The 16016-nt window shown below is 43.8% G+C and overlaps 1 protein-coding gene across 1 annotated transcript in view; it reads left to right on the plus strand.

Moving 5' to 3' along the window:
• WASHC4 (WASH complex subunit 4) overlaps positions 1–16016 on the plus strand; it is a 59137-nt gene that overhangs the window by 39072 nt on the left and 4049 nt on the right. Inside the window, exons 20-31 of the mRNA XM_083182289.1 lie at positions 13–129; positions 2067–2235; positions 2425–2579; positions 3557–3631; positions 4159–4263; positions 5708–5842; positions 6345–6453; positions 6850–6916; positions 8345–8431; positions 10069–10216; positions 11948–12044; positions 12569–12765. Of these exons, the coding sequence (XP_083038415.1) occupies positions 13–129; positions 2067–2235; positions 2425–2579; positions 3557–3631; positions 4159–4263; positions 5708–5842; positions 6345–6453; positions 6850–6916; positions 8345–8431; positions 10069–10216; positions 11948–12044; positions 12569–12765 (1461 nt within the window). The remainder of the gene's footprint in view (positions 1–12; positions 130–2066; positions 2236–2424; positions 2580–3556; positions 3632–4158; positions 4264–5707; positions 5843–6344; positions 6454–6849; positions 6917–8344; positions 8432–10068; positions 10217–11947; positions 12045–12568; positions 12766–16016) is intronic.

The following is a 16016-nucleotide window of genomic DNA, read 5'->3' on the forward strand; positions in this document are numbered from 1 at the left end:
CCCCACATTTAGTATATGTTCAGTGCACTGTGGAGCTGTGTCCCTGCAATGATGCACGCCAGGCATCTGGAATCCCATGAAGTGTTGCTGAAGTGCTATGACAAGGAAATCATGGAAGTATTGACACAGGTCAGTCATCTGTCACACTGTGGCATCATGTGATCAATGAGGTGGTACGTAAATATTTTATCCACCAGTAACCTTGTAAAAGAAATGGTAACCACCTTGTGTGTGATATAATGCTCTCACTGTTCTTGTTTTACCTCTGTATTTTCTAATCCAGGGCCTTGATATGCAGTGGGGTTATTATAGGTTTGTAGGAAACATTCCATGTTCTACCACAGCGATTTAAAAAAAAAAAAAAAAATTTCAACTTTCGGCACACCAAACAAGATTTTAAAATTGTCTCACCATCAGACCCCCTACTGGGAAACATAATGGGGCAAATGTATTAAGCTTTAACAAGAGATAAATGCAAGGGTGATAAGGAGAGATAAACGTCCAGCCAATCACCTGCTTACTGCCATGTTACAGCCTGTGTTTGAAAAAAGTCAGTAAGGAGCTGATTGGCTGGACCTTTTTCTCTCCTTATCGCCCTTGCATTTATCTCTTGTTAAGGCTTAATACATCTGCCCCATTGTCCCCCATATGAAAAAACAAACAAACCCACTTGTCTCCACAGGCAGTGGCGTAGCTACAGGGGTCGCAGCGGTCGCACCTGCGACCGGGCCCCTGAGCCAGGGGGGCCCAACCCCCGCCACTGTAATAGGGTAGCCGAGGTTTAATGGCATAATTTCGCACATGCGCAGAGCCGTTCCAGCTTCAAGTATGGACGGATAGCATCGGGCGTCAGCGGAGCACGCTCCATACGTCTCGTAGAAGACCGCCCATTGGGCGTACAGCGTCACCAGCAGCAGCGGCTTGGGTGACGTAGTTGCCCCTGGTAACCTGGAGAGAGTCGCCGCGTAGAGGATGGTGAGTGGGGCCGGTGCGCCAGTGATGCCGCGGGGAGGCCGGTAACGTTAGGCGGGCGGCGGTGCTGGGCGTGCTGGTAGGGAAAGGGCATTGAGTGGCTGTGCCGGGAGGATTGCGGCTATGGATGAGCGAGCTCCTCCGTTGCTGGGACGCCATGATGCTGAGGAGGGAAGGTGGGGGGCTCATCCTGGGTGACTCATAGGAAGGAGATGCCATGGGGATTACAGACAGCCGTGCTGGGGATATCCCTTCCCTGCCAGCTTGCTGTGCCGATGTGGGCATCGGCATGCTCTGCCGATAGAGGATGTGCTGGGATTTGTAGTGCCACATCTAGATATCATGGCCACTAGTATCATAATATAATCCTTTGGGCCTTGTAGATTAATACCTAGCACACCATAGCTTCCAGTAACCTGGGCCTCTCCAGTTTTATAATCTTTGTTCTTTTAATATTTTATTTAAATAAACTACTGTCCTATGTTTAAATGTTAGTTCTATTATTAACATAATATACTTGATGTATTAAAATATAAACAGACCGAGATTTTAATTTTGTTTATGTAGGGGGGCCCCAAGCTGACCTTTCGCACCAGGGCCCATGAACCCTTAGCTACGCCCCTGTCCACAGGTAAAAAGAAAAAAAGAGTGGGCATCCACATGAAAACAAAAGACCAGCGAATAACAGTTTAATTGGTGGTGGTGCTTTAAACTGATGTGGACATCTCCTAGATCTGGGGGGCACACTAGTGTTGCTGGCACAGTGGTTGAAAAATGCGGTTCTAAAACATAAATAGATACCATGGGATCAACTGTGAATCAAACAAAGGCAGTTGTTCTTGCAGAGGTGTACATTTGCGCACCAAAGGAAGCTTGTTCCCATACATTAAATACTATCTATCTATCTAGCTATCTATCGCTGTAGAGATCTGTTAAAAGTAAAGTGTTGTGAATACATTAATACCGCAAATGGTATATCTATAATATATATTGATTTTTTTATGTACATTTTTTTCACAATATATATTATGGTAATGCCTAAGCAGTTTTTACTTTCCTATTTTAATTGTCTGTATGAAAACTTATGTTTTTAGCATCTGTTAGACAAGCTATGTAAAGAAATAGAGAAGGATCTCCGTCTGTCTGTCCACACTCACCTCCAGCTTGATGAAAGAAATCCTTTTAAAACCGGTTTGAAGGACTTGGCCTATTTCTTCTCATTGACGCCATTACGCTTCTTTGACAGATTTATTGATATCAAAGGTAAACAAATGAGTTATCTGCATGACCAATACCATAATTACCTCAAACAGCTGTGTAATCGTGTACTTACAGAAGTTTCATCCTGCAGAAACGTGTTCCCTTTACAATAATAAATGATCTGTTTGATAGAATTATATTCGCTTTATATGACGCATGGTGCACATTATAACGATTGGCTTCCTTTTTCAGCCTACGTAACGCATTATCTGGATAAAACATTCTATAACCTGACAACTGTAGCGCTGCATGACTGGGCCACTTACAGTGAGATGAGGAACTTGGCAACACAGCGCTATGGCCTAACGATGACTGAGCCTCATTTACCAAGCCAAACATTGGAGCAGGTATTGTCTATGGAAAGATGTAGTAAATGGGGAAACAAAATGTGATTGAAATATTAACATGTTGGCCCCATGTACCAAGTTATGTAGCCTGCACCACAGGTAGCAGTGGGACAATCAGTGTTACCTCCATATCAAAGGAAAGTGTCTGCTCTTGGGCTCACAGACACTTTCACTTTCCTCAACCTCTAAATACAGACATGGTGATGACACTGGCACTCAGACAGAAATTCTAGTGCACTCTGTCTTTGATGTTAAATTCATTTTGCAGTCTATTTATGAAGCACACCCTTTATGCTATGTGTGTAAATGTTATCTTTGTTAGGATTGTCCTGTCACTTTGGGCCTTATTCTAGTTCACTCTTTCTGACAAATTCCTTCTTAGATGGACAAAACCACACTGCAGGTGGGGCAGATGTTACTTGTGCAGAGAGAGTTAGATTTGGGTGGGGTTTTACTTCAAAGTGAGATCTATATTGCAGTGTTAAAATAAAGCTGTCAGTATTTACCCTGCACAGAAACCAAATAACTCACCCAAATCTAATTCTCTCTGCACATTTTGCATCTGCCCCCCTGCAGTGCACATGGTTTTGTCCATCTAAGAAGGATTTTGTCAGAGTGAACTAGAATAAGGCCCTTTGTGTTTTCTTGTCCTCTCCCTCTCGTTCTGTACTTCTGATCTTACTCTTGGTAATAGGCAGCTACCAAGATATTGACATTCTTACAGTGGCCCCTGCTATATTGCCCAGTGCTTATGGGAAAATAATTTCATGTAAATATAAAAATGGCATTATTGAAACTTGTTTGCTTCACTTATCTTGCCTATTTACATACAACACTGTCCCATTAAAGACAAATGTTTTCTTGTGGGAATAGTTCCAATGTGCTATGGTTTGTGGTCGCACATCGCTTAGTGACCACATGATGGGTTGGGGCTAAAATCTCTAGTTACTCATTTGTTGTGTTCTGTTTCGTATCAGGGTTTGGATGTCCTGGAAATCATGAGGAATATCCATGTATTTGTGTCACGTTACCTGTACAACCTCAATAATCAGGTATGATGATGTTTACTTGGTCTCCTGATAAGTGTAAATTTCATAGGGATACGGTCATTGAGTCTACAGCAACTAGGTCGACACCACTAGGTGGACATGCAGCAAGGTTGACATGGGTTTAGGTCAACAAGTCATTAGGTCGACACAAGCATAAGGTCGACATTGGGGTTTTTCACTGTTTTTTTGAGCGGACAGGTGGTATTTCATGCCCTACCATCCACTAGGGCGTGGTGGGAGAATAAAATAGTGTGCCGAGAAAAGCAAGGCACCGTGCCCAAAGGATGGCGAGCGATGCACCTTAAACTGTGTCCATGTCGACATTCGGGTGAAAAATACGTCAACATTTTAATTGTTGACCCTGCCCATGTCGACCCAATGATTGTGTCGACCTAATGACCCTGTCAACCTAGCCAATGTCGACATTGACCCATGTTGACCTTGCTGCCGGTCAACCTAGTTATGTCGACCTAATGCTTGTCGACCCAGTTGCTAATTGATGTAATGTCTTGGTTCTGCTTTTCCTGCAGATCTTTGTAGAGAGGACCAGCAACAACAAGCACCTGAACACCATCAACATCCGCCACATTGCCAACTCTATTCGAACACATGGCACGGGAATCATGAGTACGACTGTAAGCATTTTTTCCGTCTCTTGTGAACTTGTTGCTATTATTTTAGAGGATATTTGAACAATTTTTATTTTGTGTTAAAATCTGTAGTTACAAATAAAGTAACCGTACATACTGCCGGAACAATTACACAATGTCCTCTTGCTGATGAAAAGCTACAGTTCACTTATTGTTCTAAATACAATGGGATAGAACTGGGAATGTGATGGTAATAATAGAGGACTCTTCTCCTAAACCCACATTGCCAGCTCCTTCAGGGCTCATATTGGCTCTTTCAAAGTCCCAGAATGTATCCCTTCTACCCACACACATCAGTGTATGCAAGGGCACCGCTACAATAGGTGCATGGAGTGCAGCTGCTATGGTGGCACAGAGCTGAGAGGGGTCACCTTCCCTGTTACATGTGTTGTATAAAATTTTCAACATTGGGCCATATATAGGAGTCCTTACACACTTTTGCCTTTGGGATCTACAATATATCGAGTTACTCCCCTGAACCTGCTCCTTTATAAGGTGATAGAAAATAAATGGAAGGAGGGGTTTAAGCAGGATAGCAGTTACTCTTTACCCTGGCCTTTTGGAGTGGCCTTGGGCGGTCCTGGTGAATGTTGACCCCCCCTCCTTCCCAGTTGTAGACAGGGAGAGCAGCGACTGTTGTGTGCTGCGCTGCAGGATGTGTGTGGGCGGGGATGGGTTCAACAGTTCACATTTTCTAGACCAGTGAAATCTTTGTCCACAGGACCCCACACAGTTCCGCAGGACCCCATACAGTTTATCAGTTGATTTTGAGTACCTGTGTTCTAGACCACCTAGCTGGTGCACAGGTGCAGTCATACTGTCAAACATGGTGCATTCATTCCTAACCGACACATTTACAGATCCACAGGTGGTCTAAAAAACATAAACTGCTGGTAGATCTCAAGGTTCAGATTAGCCATCTCTATTGTATGTCATAATGGAAGTTGGGGTATTGTGTTGCATAAAGTGTACTGGCAGCCATACAATGTGACATAATGTTAACTACTCCGTACTGCGGTTCATATAATTATCTGGGGCACTACTGTGGAGCATAAAATGATCTGCTGTGAAGATGTGCCTCTAGAAGCATTGGGACAGGGGCCCTTTCAGAATATTGGTATGAAGCCCACAAAATTCTAGCTAAGCCCTTGAACAAATCACAGCATCGTGTTCTTCCTACATGGAACATGTCATACGAGCCAGACATTGCATACTGTGTAAATGACAACTCTTCATAAAAAAATGGCACATTTGTACAGAATGTTTTTAATAAACTGTATACTGTGTTTCACAGATTTATTGTGTTTGCTGCTTTCTACTATAATAATCATTACATAATATATAAAATAAATGCATTGTTACAATGTGATATTATGTATTCATTACTTAAAACTTGAAGTTTAAAAGCTACTTTATCCTGTTTCTTTAGGTTAACTTTACATACCAGTTTCTACGGAAGAAGTTTTATATTTTTAGCCAGTTCATGTATGATGAACACATTAAGTCCAGATTGATCAAGGACATTCGATATTTCAGGGAAGTTAAGGACCAAAATGATCAGAAGGTAATTACAAATGTCCCTTGTAAGTTGTGTTGCTTCGCTGCAAACATTTAGGATTGGTGCCTATTACTAGTTTATTATGATAAGCTGCTGCGTATAATTTTTTTTTTTTTTTTATGCTATTGTGTATATATTTTTCTAACATTAGTCAGTCTTGTAAATGATTTTGTTACCAGATTGTCCGCTGCTAATAGACTGAGGGGTAGATGTATGAAGCAGTGATAAGGGAGGATAAATGGCACATGTCAAGCAATCAGCATTGAAGTAACATCTATAATTTGCATAATATAAAATCATACAGAGCAGCTGATTGGTTGCCATGGGCCACTTCTCCATTATAACTGCTCATACATCTACTCCTGTGTTTATGTGTATCTCCATGTTATCACCCTTTATGCCATTGCTATTGCATAGGCTCTCCATTAGCTTCTATGTAATGGATGGAAATGCAACTAACGTTGTAAAAAAATGTCACCAATATAATCTGCGTGATCCTTTCTTACAGTATCCTTTTGAAAGAGCTGAAAAATTTAACCGTGGAATCCGGAAGCTTGGTCTCACGCCTGATGGACAGAGTTATCTTGATCAGTTCAGACAACTCATTAGTCAAATAGGTGAGCAGCAAGTAATGCTGTACGTGCATTGTTACTGGACTCTGCTGTGACGTGTGATAGTTTACATTGGAGGCAATGGGGGTCATTAATCCTAGCACTTTATATACAATTACCTTTTGTCTAGTCAGTTTCTGTCTGGCTGCTGCTTTTTAAGGCAAATGATGCGCCTACAGTAGATGTAATGTCTTGTGAGCATAGTGTCCTATCTGCAAACTGGCCTTGCTTGCCTCTGTACTCAGGACATGTCACAGGTGGTCTTGTTTTAACTTGTTTTAAATTTTTAGAATGTTCTTAAATGTTTGTTTCATTTATTTACATAGAACATTTGTGGAAACTCTGTATAGAGAAATGCTGTAACTAGTGAGAGCATTCAGCACATTTCCATGTTATTTGTAGGAAACGCTATGGGCTATGTCAGGATGATCCGGTCTGGTGGTCTGCACTGCTGCAGTAATGCAATCAGGTAGGAGTGGTCGCTTTTCTTCATGGGGCCAAATTTCTTTAAAAAAAAAATGCAGGAATTAAGCTTTTCAAATAAATGAAAGAGAATTAGAAGGCATTAGTTACATGGGTATCTGTTTTACAGTAAATTAGAATTCCCTAGCATGCAGTTGATACTCACAGAATAAAATATAGGACAAGAACGCTTGCTTTCTTTCCCTTTAGCAATAAAAATGGCCCATAGGATGTAGTTACCCTAGGTCAGGCCTGGCCAACCTGTGGCTCTCCAGCTGTTGTGAAATTTTCAAGTCCCAGCATACCTTGGAACAGGTTTGCTATTATAAAATGCTAGAAATGTGGCAAAGCATGCTGGGATGTGTATTTTCCCAACATCTGGAGAGCCACAGGTTGACCAGGCCTGTTCTAGGTGATGGATGTGGCAGGGCATCTACTTGTACTCTCATAAAATGTGAAACCATTGGACAATAATATTGCTACTTGGCAAGTATTTTAGACCTTTGGAAATCTAATGGTGCCCATACACTTTTCCTATTTGGCCTGATTTCGATTGATCCAGGTGGATCGGGCCAAATCGGATGTGTTTGATATCCCCTTCAACCCGATCCGCGGTCCCGTTCGGATCAAGTCAGAGTGGGGAGGTCAGACGGGGCTGCACATTAAATCTATCGGATCGGACCCATCAGTGGCATATCGTGGGTGCTTTTTAGCACCCGCGATGTGTCGGTCCAGTCTTGTAGGTGTGTGCCACACACACTTATGTGCATCAGTGGGGTCTGTGGGGCGGGCAGCGGGGGCTGGGAGCTTGTAGCAGTATTTTGAATTTTTTTTTTTTAAAAGACTGGCCGAATGCAGGTTGGCTGAATTCTCTTAGCCAATCAGCAGCCAGCCAGTCTTAAATCGCATGCAAAAGTGGCACATCAAGCTCCAAATTGGAAGCGAGCCTCCCGGGGAGATCTCAAGGGCAAACTGGTCCAACTTGTCTCAGGACAAGTCAGACTAATGTATGGGGGCCTTAACAATGAAATTCTGAAGGTAAATGTATTCCAATTTAAAGGGGGCGTCTGTTTGTGGCAGCCCAATTATACCAGCATCTGTAGAATTCTTAGACCCTGAGAGATGCGGTCAATCTACAAATTTACAAAAGATTTCTAAACTCATGCAACTGAATATGGGCTTTTTATATCGCAGCACCACGAGAAGAGTGTGCAACGGGGCTGCTCTCACCACTTAGCATGCCAGATATTAGATTACTATTTAGTGCACCCTGGAAAAATGCTGCACTTCTGTATCACAAGGCATCATCATCATCAGGGGGAAAGGAACACCAACAGCAGCTCTCCATAAGTGTGGCATCCTAACTGTAAATCATTAAACATAGTTTTGATTCCATGTGATGTTTGGAATAAATGTAATGAATCTGCTTTCCCAGATTCGTCCCAGACTTAGAAGATATAGTCAATTTTGAAGAGTTGGTAAAAGAGGAAAGTCTGTCTGAAGAAACTCAAAAGGCGGCAAGGTGAGGCAACAACTTTCAAGAACCATTATGACTTAACAGCTAAAAGGTAGCACACCTCCCAATAGAATATTTGTTATTAGAATAACAAAAGATAATCCCCCAAAAAATATTTTGTACATAATCTGTATCAATTGTGTAGCTAGACCAGCGGTGTAGGGGCGTGGCTAACATGTGTTGGCATGTTACATTTGAAATATAAAAGATGCTGTAATGGAATCTGCTGCGCTATATAAGACACTAACGGAATCTGCTGCGCTATATAAGACGCTGTAATGGAATCTGCTGCGCTATATAAGACACTAACGGAATCTGCTGCGCTATATAAGACACTGTAACGGAATATGCTGCGCTATATAAGACACTAACGTAATCTGCTGCGCTATATAAGACGCTGTAACGGAATCTGCTGCGCTATATAAGACGCTGTAACGGAATATGCTGCGCTATATAAGACACTGTAACGGAATATGCTGCGCTATATAAGACGCTGTAACGGAATATGCTGCGCTATATAAGACGCTGTAACGGAATCTGCTGCGCTATATAAGACGCTGTAACGGAATCTGCTGCGCTATATAAGACGCTGTAACGGAATCTGCTGCGCTATAGAAGACACTGTAACGGAATCTGCTGCGCTATAGAAGACACTGTAACGGAATCTGCTGCGCTATAGAAGACACTGTAACGGAATCTGCTGCGCTATAGAAGACACTGTAACGGAATCTGCTGCGCTATAGAAGACACTGTAACGGAATCTGCTGCGCTATAGAAGACACTGTAACGGAATCTGCTGCGCTATAGAAGACACTAAAGCTGGCCATACATCAGAAAGATATTGTACCCAATCATACAATCTCAATTGATTGTAAGATGGATTGTATGCAGATTGTGTGCACATCTTGTGTACACAATCAATCATAAGATGGATTGTATGACTGATTGTATGATGGATTGTATGCAGATTGTGTGCACATCTTGTGTACAAAATCATGCAGCAGATGGATTGTTTGACTGATTGTATGATGGATTGTGTGTAGATTGTGTGTCCAAAAACCACCAAGGACTGCTGGGGTTTTCAAGGGAAATTGTACACAATCATGAGTGCAATCGATCTTAAGATCGATCTTTCTGATGTATGGCCAGCTTAACAGAATCTGCTGCGCTATATAAGATTCTGTAAATAAATAAATATACAGATAAAGATATATACAGCACAGCAGGGCGGCAGCAGAAACCAGAGAGATTCACACCCTTTCAGCCCGCTGGTGCAACCTGTCACGCTCTCCAGTACTTAGTGCGCGCACAGAGACAATGCAGGCGGGCCGCGGGTCCTCCGCATGACGTCAGCGCCGCGGCACCCGCAGTGCTGAGTGCTCTTCTGGGAGAGCTTCTTGGGACCGGGTGAGCAGGCAGGCCGCAGGCGCCAGGCTGAGCAGCTGCCGGCGCACGCTGCCCTTTACTAGTATATCATGTGAACATATTAGTGATAGTGTATTGCACAGCTCATTTGCGGAGGGGGGGGCGGGCTGGCGGCGCCAGGTGTCCAATCTGCGCCCGGAGTGTGTGCTCCAGTGGCTCCGCCCTCCCTACGCCTCTGAGCTAGACTGTTCCCTATTAACAGAGTGTTCTCTTTCCAGGCAGCTAGACTTCGTTCTGAGTGATCTAACACGCAATTCCGCAGAAGGTACAGAGTATTTTAAAATGCTAGTGGATGTGTTTGCTCCTGAATTTCGCAGTGCAAAGAATATTCACCTCCGGAACTTCTACAGTATTGTTCCACCTCTGGTGGGTACCGAGTGCTTTGACATATTTACCATTACAGTATATATGCTTTTATGGTCCTGACAACCTTCCAACAACCTTCCCTGGGATGAAGATGATATGCTCCTTGTGATTGGTGGACTTGAACTGTTTAATGTGCATTTGCCCGTCGTTAACGAGCATCAGTATCTTCCGGGGATGCAGCTCAATTAGCTCTTGTCACTTGTGCACCAAAATCCCGGATCCAACCCGGTATTTGGAACGTGGTTCCAAGCCAGGTTGGGTCTGGGATTTTGGTCCATTTACATGGCGGTGCCGAAACGCAGTGTAAATGGGGGTGGGGCTTGGAGATGATAAAATCTCCAAGCGCCGGGATCGCTGGGCCCTGGACAACTGCACCGTGGGGGCAAGCTCAGCAACAAGGTAAGCTGCTAGGCTGTCCCCAGCCTCCATGCACCCCCCCAGCCCCATTTTGGGAGGTAAATGGATACCGCACACAGGTGTCCATTCACCTCCTGTCTGCACAGTACAGCAGACAGCAGCGGAGGCCGTGTGCTCCCCCTGTCCAATCTCCATGTTGACCACATGGTACTGCGGTCCGGAGGTTGGGCTTCCCCCCAATGCTGTAAACGGGAGCCAGGTCGGATGACCCGGCATATCTGTTTACACTGCCCACTACCCAGGTCCTGCCTGTGTTCTACTTTTGTTCAGGACCTGGGTAGAAGTCCCGTGTAAAGAATCACAGGTTCACCCCTTTTACACCGCGCCTGACCACGGGTCCACGAGGGAAAAACCTGGGTTTTTGTGGTGGTGTAAAAGGGGTATTTTTGATTTGTAGCCGCTGCCCGGACCCTCCCTGGCTCCAGTCAAGTTATCTGTGGCCGCTGCTCTTGTGCCCCTGCATTTCTAACAGCAGAACCGGCGCATGAAGCTCCTGTCTGGCTGCCCCTGTAAGGGGGGCAGAGCCACACGGGAGCAGGTCTGATGTAAGGAGGGAGAGGATAAGCTGCCAGAATGAGGTAAATTATGTGTGAGAGAGACTACTACTGTCAGCACCTGGTAACTGATGTGGGCTTTACATGTCAGCAGCGCTACTACTTTCTGCAACTGGTGTGAGCGTTCTGTGTATGCAGCGCAAGGATTTTCCCACCCTCCCTGTAATGCCAGCCCTTTATTTCAATTTCAAGGTTTAATACCAGCCTATTATTTAAATGTACAGTCACTGAAGTGTCCCAGATGATTTTAGCCAATATATTTTGTCAGTGTGTATGCACAATATCTTTCATGATCAGCTCAAGGGGAATTGTTCACCAATGTCTTTCGTCTTCCTGTAAGCTGGAATAGCAGTTTTATTACTATGCAGCAATAACACATTTTTTCAGCTACACAAAATGTGATTCTTTATAAGTAGATCCCATCAGTGTGGTATAGACTTTTAGCATTGTGCAATATTACACTTTTTTTTTTATTGTAAGAAAAGAATATAAATCACTGCTGTAATATGCCAGACCCTTACCAGAGCACCAGTGTTTGGGCCCACTGGGGAAAGCTGCGAAGAAGGGAACGTGTGACTGTTGGCTCCAAATACCACTGTACTCAGGTTGTACATGAAATGACAATTCCCCTACAGCTGGGGCATGATGGTGGTCTGAAAGAAGGCCAGTAATTGTATGTTACTACTTTCACTGTTAATCCATTTTGGGGGAAGAGAAAAGGTTATATAATTTAGAAAAAAAAATCCCCTCTTTCTTGCAGACACTTAACTTTGTTGAGCATTCTATTAACTGCAAGGAGAAGTTGAACAAGAAGAACAAAGTTGGTGCTGCTTTTACTGACGATGGGTTCGCCATGGGTAAGGTATTAGTCTTCTGACATCACTAATCCATTTTACTGAACATACTGTATATACAAATATAAAGGCATTCAGTATGTCAGTATATATTCTACCACAGACCTTTGCCACACCATTGTACAACTCCATTCTTTTACCATTTTTCAGTGTTGATACACCAGTGACCACTTCATTTCTATGTTCCCTTTAGCTTGCAGAGTTGTAATAAATCCCTTACTGTAGCTAGGGTATATTGGAGAGCCACTATTTTGGTCCTGAGGCAACACTAGATCTTAAAAGAAAACTAACATTAAGCTGCATCTTACATGTGTGACCTACGGTTGATCACCGAGCCAGCTGTAACCATAAACAAGCCTTCCGTTACAGAAGTTATTCTTAAATAAAAAAGAAGTCTGTACACTATAGATTTGTCCCAGCATTATGCAAATGGAGTTTTCCTTTACCAAACTCCCCACACACCTTTACCCACGGGATGAGGAATGTCAAGAATGCCACTGTCCTCATTTTTGTGTTCTTCCCTCCAGGTGTTGCTTATATCTTAAAGCTTTTGGACCAGTACCAAGAGTTTGACTCATTGCACTGGTTTCAGTCTGTAAGAGAAAAGTACCTTAAGGAGAAGAAAGCCGTCTCCAAGCAGCAGAATGTGCAGTCTAATAATCAGGATGAAAAGCTGCTTCAGACCATGAACTTAACACAGAAGAGACTGGACATATATCTACAGGTACAGTAGTCGCCTGAAAACACAGCATGCCACAACACTGGCAAACTTAGCAACTACGTATTCCTAATACCCTGTGCCAGCTTGCAGGACCAGTGTTTTCCTAATAGCATTCCTGTTAGAACTAGAGCTCAGTCATTGCAAACACTGCAGTGTACTTGCTGTCACAGCTGTAAGGGGGCCCACACATCCAGTATCTGTCGCGTCAATTTACTGTTCGATTCAACGTTTCTGACCCAAAAGTGATGCTGGACTTTGTGGATGCATAGAGTTGTCTGTAGCTGTTTCTGCCCCGGACTTAGCCATTGTTTGGATGCAATGTTTGGGTATTACGAGATACTGTGCTGTGCCCCAGAGGATACTGTAACCGTTTTATTACATCATGCCTTTAGGGTCCGTCTGTGTAGAAAGGAACCCTGGTCATCCTTGCATATATTTTTTTTTAATTCAGTAATTTTTATTGAATTTTAAGGGAATACACCTATACCAAAAACAAGGCTAAGGGTAGACATTTAAGACATAGGGGATATGCAACATTCCAGCATCAGATGGCAATACAGACTGTGAAAATATATACAGTACATTGGGATCAGGATATGTAAATTGCTACCAGTACAAGTAAATAAAAGCCCAACCACCCGAAGGCGCCATTCGGGGTTGGCTAGACAAGTATAAACAAGTGTATGTGATGATAGAGGATGTGGAAATCAAAGAGTACAAAGCCACCCTGGATTGAGCTGACCTAGGATAATAGCATATCCGGTTAGAATAAAAAAAATCAATGACTGTCTACCTATTTAAGTAAAAATGAACAAAACCCAAATCAAACCTCCCCATAACCCCCCACCCTGTATAACCTAACCCCAACCTAGGAAATACTTGGATCCCAATAACCTTAACCCCCCCTAGAGCTATACTAAGCTACTATATACTAATCGAAACCACCTCCCTCCCACCCTCCCATGTACGGATAACAGACAAATGGACTGTATGGGGCAATGACCCAGTATCCGTTAAATATATGTACCCAAAATCTACAGACAAACTTGCAATATAGAAATTAGCCACAGCAAAAAGTGTGGAATGTACGCAGCATAAGGAAAAAGAAAAAACAGGATATATATATATGCACGACAGTTAGGTAAATATATAAAAAAATAAAAAAAAATATGAATAGTCAAAAAATATTAAGGCCAACTCTCCATTTCTTGATGTAGCAAAATTAACTCTGTGTGCCTTTCCCCACCCACCCAATTTAAGGAGTATAGCAATGTGGATCGACTGGGGCGGTGGACCCATGGTATTAGATAGGGCAAACCTATCTCTCTCATAACCAGCAGGAGAGAAGTTTAATATTACCCTGTCGTACAAAAAAAAACACAGAATACAAACATATGAATAGCATAATAGGAAAAAGCACATAAGAAGGAAATACGTGTCAGACCGGCCAGGTTCTTAATAACAGCAGAGTCAAGCACGCATATCCTCCCCTAATCTGGCCAGTATTCGGCATCATTGAAGGAAGAAGGTAGAAAGACAGTATTGTCCCATTGTTCCTGAGAATAAACAGAAGAGCATGTCGCACATGTACTATACAGCCTGTGTTGTAGAAGCAAATCAGTAGTAATACTGTCCCATCCTGTAAGAGAATAAGCAGGAGAACATATAGCATGTGCACTGAACAGTATATATGGACTTAGTAAAGGCTCATCAGAATATTCAGCAGAATAACAACAGACAGATTCATCTTTTAGGACAGGTATATAAGTCAAGGAGTCCAAAGTATATTCGGTCCTAGGTGCTGTTGGGTTGACAGATTCAGACATTGGGTGTAAATCCAGGGAAATTCCATCTCTGCATTGTCCGCTCAAACAGCATGGTGTGGCAGTATACACAGGAGCAGTGTCAAATAACTGGAGAAGCCTCTGGGTCGAAACAGTAATGGCACAAAGGATTTTCTGTAAATTGCTCTCACCGGCTGGAAAAACACAACCCATTGTGAGGGTATCAGCGCTTCAGACAGACCAAAACTCCAACCAAACGAGTCAGCAGCGGGATGGCAGCGCCACTGTCACAAATCAGGAGATTATAAGATGTATCAATATAGGATATAGTCCTCCTGTAGAGAGGTCCCAAGTGCCCAGGAGAGCTCCACCACGGTAGTCGGCAACAGGCAATATTGGTCCCCTCTGCGCGAGGTATATGGCTCTGTGTGGGGAGACAGGAGAAACTGTAGCTACAGACGCAGCAGAGGGAGAAGTGTTTCAGAGCACGTGGCGAGGTCTATCCTGGCTCAGCATCACGCACAATGGGGATGAAAAGCAGGTCACCCAGCCGGTGAAGCACCACAATGAGCACACCCTGTTGTCACAAAGTAGCAGGTAGGACATCCACTCCCCAGGGAGGGGGCGAGCAGGATATTTATCAGGTGAATGCAGACGCCACAGCCCGGTAGTCTCGCGGGCAAGATGGCGCCAGCTCTCCCTGCACGGCCCGCGGCAGCGCTACCCAGACGGGAGCGCTTCTCGCACACTCCGCTCTGTTTACAGGGAGCAATCCGGCGCCCATCTCTCTCGCCCGTTACAACCGCCGGAGAGGCAGCGCTGGAGTGGAGCCTCGGCGGCAGACAGAAGCCAGCGGTGCCTAGATGTAGGCCGTGGTCCCCGTTACCTCCAGCCAGATGGTCCCAGGAATCCACCTGCGGGGGTGCAGAACAGCAGGCAGGATCTCCCTCACCCGATGTAGGGAACAGTAGGGAACAGGGTCCACGTAGGCAGCAGATCAGGATGAATTTGCAGGATGTATGGAGGGAGCTCAGGGGATCTGCTGCCTACTCCATTGACGTCCAGGCCACGCCCCATCCTTGCATATTTTATTATCATTTTTATTTATAAGTATTGGCTGTATATTCTATTGCATTACTGAAGGTGGCTTTGGTACATCCAAACGTCTGTGTCGCCCTCTAATGATGATGAAGAAGAAAATGAAATCCATCTATTAGAGGCAGACAGACCCAAGCAATGTATAATTTATACCAGAGGTTCCTAAACCTTGTCCTCAAGGCATCTTAACATTCCTGGTTTTAAGTATATCCATGCTTAGCCACAGGTGACAAATAGTTCTTCAGTTAATCACCTATGCTGATCCATTGGTAGCGGTAAAACCTACACTGTTAGGGTGCTATGAGGAATGAGTTTGTGAACCACTGACTTATACTCTGAGTCTTGGAAGGACATTTACTAAGGGGATGTCTA

Source organism: Crinia signifera, chromosome 4 (assembly GCF_055691185.1).
Source record: "Crinia signifera chromosome 4, ASM5569118v1, whole genome shotgun sequence".
NCBI classification, from domain to species: Eukaryota; Metazoa; Chordata; class Amphibia; order Anura; family Myobatrachidae; genus Crinia; species Crinia signifera.